The sequence below is a fragment of the Colobus angolensis genome, unplaced genomic scaffold (genome assembly GCF_000951035.1).
Source record: "Colobus angolensis palliatus isolate OR3802 unplaced genomic scaffold, Cang.pa_1.0 Scaffold14, whole genome shotgun sequence".
Taxonomy (NCBI): domain Eukaryota; kingdom Metazoa; phylum Chordata; class Mammalia; order Primates; family Cercopithecidae; genus Colobus; species Colobus angolensis.
In genome coordinates, this window is record NW_012114488.1 from 8,471,174 (window position 1) to 8,474,972 (window position 3,799).

General features: G+C 44.0%; 1 protein-coding gene across 1 annotated transcript; it reads left to right on the forward strand.

Annotated features, from left to right (window-relative positions):
* The first annotated feature begins 113 nt into the window (after positions 1-113).
* Positions 114-2,639, forward strand: LOC105506692 (cTAGE family member 5-like). Its single transcript, XM_011934928.1, has 2 exons — positions 114-1,635; positions 1,759-2,639. The coding sequence occupies exons 1-2, from the start codon at positions 192-194 to the stop codon at positions 2,430-2,432; spliced, it is 2,118 nt and encodes a 705-aa protein (XP_011790318.1). The 5' UTR covers positions 114-191; the 3' UTR covers positions 2,433-2,639.
* The last annotated feature ends 1,160 nt before the right edge of the window (positions 2,640-3,799 follow it).

Here is a 3,799-nt window from a genome sequence, read left to right on the forward strand (position 1 = left end):
GCGGAGGAACCAGGGGCTACCCCTCAGCGGTACCTGGGACTGATCCTGGAGGGCGGAGGAACCAGGGGCTACCCCTCAGCCGTACTTGGGACTGATCCTGGAGGGCGGAGGCGCCAGGGGCTACCCCTCAGCCGTACTTGGGGCTGATCCTGGAGTTGCCACACAGGGTTGTGGCAGCACTGACTGAAGATATGAGAACAGATTCTCATCCTTATGGTTTTCCATGGGAGTTGGTGGTACATGCAGCTGTTGTTGGATTTTTTGCTGTTCTCCTTTTTCTGTGGAGAACTTTTAGATCGGTTAGGAGTCGGCTTTATGTGAGAAGAGAGAAAAAACTTGCTGTGGCGCTTTCTGGACTAATTGAAGAAAAATGTAAACTACTCGAAAAATTTAGCCTTGTTGAAAAAGAGTATGAAGACTATGAAGTAGAGTCATCTTTAGAGGATGCCAGCTTTGAGAAGGTGGCAGCAGAAGCACGAAGTTTGGAGGCAACCTGTGAAAAGCTGAACGGGGCAAATTCTGAGCTTGAGCATGAAATACTCTGTCTAGAAAAAGAGTTAAAAGAAGAGAAATCTAAGCATTCTGAACGAGATGAATTGATGGCGGATATTTCCAAAAGCATACAGTCGCTGGAATATGAGTCAAAATCCCTCAAATCACAAGTAGCTGAAGCCAAAATGACCTTCACGACATGTCAAATGAATGAAGAACGACTGAAGATAGCAACAGAAGATGCTTTGAATGAAAATTCTCAACTTCAACAAAGCCAGAAACAGCTTTTGCAAGAAGCTGAAGTATGGAAAGAACAAGTGAGTGAACTTAATAAACAGAAAATAACATTTGAAGACTCCAAAGTACATGCAGAACAAGTTCTAAATGATAAAGCAAATCACATCAAGACTCTGACTGAACGCTTGCTAAAGATGAAAGATTGGGCTGGGAGGCTTGGAGAAGACATAACGGATGATGATAGCTTAGAAGTGAACAGTGAATCGGAAGATGGTGCTCACTTAGATGATCCTTCAAAAGGAGCTTTGAAGAAGCTGATTCATGCTACTAAGTTAAATGCTTCTTTAAAAACCTTAGAAGGAGAAAGAAACCAAATTTATATTCAGTTATCTGAAGTTGATAAAACAAAGGAAGAGCTTACAGAGCATATTAAACATCTTCAGACTGAACAAGCATCTCTGCAGTCAGAAAACACATATTTTGAAAGTGAGAATCAGAAGCTTCAACAGCATCTTAAAGTAATGACTGAATTATATCAAGAAAACGAAAAGAGCCTCTACAGGAAATTGATAGTAGAGGAAAATTACAGGTTAGAGAAAGAAGAGAAACTTTCTAAAGTAGACGAAATGATCAGCCATGCCACTAAAGAGCTGGAGACCTATAGACAGCGAGCCAAAGATCTTAAAGAATTTGAGAAAACTCTTCATTTTTATCAAAGGAAGGCTATTTCCTATGAGGAAAAAGCACGTCATAATTGGTTGGCAGCTCGGGCTGCTAAAAGAAACCTCAACTATTTAAGGAAAGTAAATGCCCACAACAGACAAAAATTAGCTGAAACAGAGTATAAAATAAAGCTTCTAGAAGAGGATCCGTATGCACTTGATGTGCCAAATACGGCATTTGGCAGTCAGCGTTCCCCATATGGTCCCTCACCATTGGGTCGGCCTTTACCTGAAACGAGAGCTTTTCTCTATCCTCCAACTCTGTGGGAGGGTCCACTGAGACCCTCACCTCTGCCTCCAGGGGAAGAAAGAAGAGGCTCAAGAGGCCCAGGGAATCCTCTGGACCATCAGATTGCCAATGAAAGAGGAGAATCAAGCTGTGAGAGGTTAACCCATCCTCACAGGGCTCCTTCTGACACTGGGCCCCTGCCATCTCCGTGTGAACAGGACCGTAGGATGATGTTTCCTCCACCAGGACAATCATATCCCGGTTCAGCTCTTCCTCCCCGAAGGGAAGACAGATTTTATTCTAACTCTGCTAGACGCTCTGGACCAGCAGAACTCAGAAGTATGGATATGCCTTCTTTGGATAAAATGGATGGGTCAATGCCTTCAGAAATGGAATCCAGTAGAAATGACACCAAAGATGATCCTGGGAATTTAAATGTGCCTGATTCATCTCTGCCCACTGAAAAAGAAGCAACTGGCCCTGGCTTTATTCCTCCACCTCTTGCTCCAATCAGAGGTCCATTGTTTCCAGTGGATGTGAGGGGCCCGTTCATGAGAAGAGGACCTCCTTTCCCCCCACCTCCTCCGGGAACCAGGTTTGGAGCTTCTCGAGCTTATTTTCCACCAAGGTATTTCCCAGGTCCACGACCTGCTCCATTTGCAATGAGAAACGTCTATCCACTGAGGAGTTTTCCTCCTCACCTTCCCCCAAGACCTGGATTTTTCCCTCCACCCCCACATTCTGAAGGTTGAAGTGAGTTCCCTTCAGGGCTGAGTCTGCCTTCAAATGAGCCTGCTACTGAACATCCAGAACCACAGCAAGAAACCTGACAATAGTTTTGCTCTCTTCAAAAGTCATTTTGACTGACCTCATTTTCAGTTTTAAGTAACTGCTGTTACTTAAGTGATTACACTTCTGCTCAAATTGAAACTTAATGGAATTATAATTCTCAGGATAGTATTTTGTAAATAAGGATGATTTAAATATGAATCTTATGAATAAATTGTTTTCATTTTATTTTATTCTAGATAGTGTAATTATTTTAATTTGACTAATCTACTATTACATAAAAATAGTGGGAGTTTTATATATGTTATCTTGCAGGTGGGGAGGCTTTAAATTCTAAAGGCCTTGTCTTTATGCCAAGAACTGTATTTACTGTGACTGTAGACAAGTGTGTAAGTAACTTTATACTTACTTAAATAAATTTTAGTTGATTTAATAAATAAAAAGGAAAGAAAGAAAGAAAAGGGAGGTGAGAAGACAGAGGCCAAGCACCGTGTGGACTTAGGTGCTGGACGCATAGCGTGCTCATGCTCAGGGCTGGGGTCACTCTCTCATTCTTGTGCCCTGGGTTGAAGCACACAGCAAGGACAGACCCAGACACCAGGCATTGAGTCAGTTCATGGGAGGGGCCGACCGTTCCGAGCTCAGGCTGTGCTGAAGGTCCCCAGAGTCCCGGGCCCTTCTGTCCGCGGCCGCATCAGTGTGAGCTCTTGGCTTCCGTTCCCACACAAGCATAGATGCCGACAGCACGTTGTGTGGGATCCCGGAAAACGGGCCCAGCTTGCGGATCTGTAGGTGAAGACTCACCAAATTCTGAGTTGTTGCAGCTTAGAATATAGTGCAGACATCAGGATAATCGTTTGGATCTCTCAACAGGAAAGGGATTTTATAAGATGGCAAATACTATAAAATGTGTTAAATAGCAGAAGGCTGAATAGAGAATAGGAGATTGAGATTAGAGAAGAACGGGGCATAGCCGTTATAGGAGGCTCCAGTCATATAAAAATGCGAGCACGTGAGAAGCCGTCATAACTTGGTTCTTTTAATCACTGAGGGGAAGTGGTTTTTGTCCAATTTTCCTATCAAGTTTTCATACCACTTTTATAACCGAACAGCGTTTTCCAGTAATGGAAGGAAACATTTCCCACGCCAGTCCCAGGCAGTGGCGTCTTGCGTGGTTAATCCTGAGTGGGGTGGCTTGGCTGGATCCCGGTTTTAGGCTGACGTTCTGCATGAATCCAGATGACCTCCTGGCTCCTGGCAGTCAGGCCTGCTCAGTGTGAATTGGGGGTGTCCTTTCCTGGCCTGCGGAGGGATGTGATAATGCCGAGGT

Coding starts and splice junctions, on each gene's coding strand:
- LOC105506692 (XM_011934928.1), top strand. CDS start 192: ATGAGAACAGATTCTCATCCTTATGGTTTTCCATGGGAGTTGGTGGTA. Junction 1,636..1,758: donor GCCAAATACGGCATTTGGCA/GTCAGCGTTCCC, acceptor CTCCAGGGGAAG/AAAGAAGAGGCTCAAGAGGC.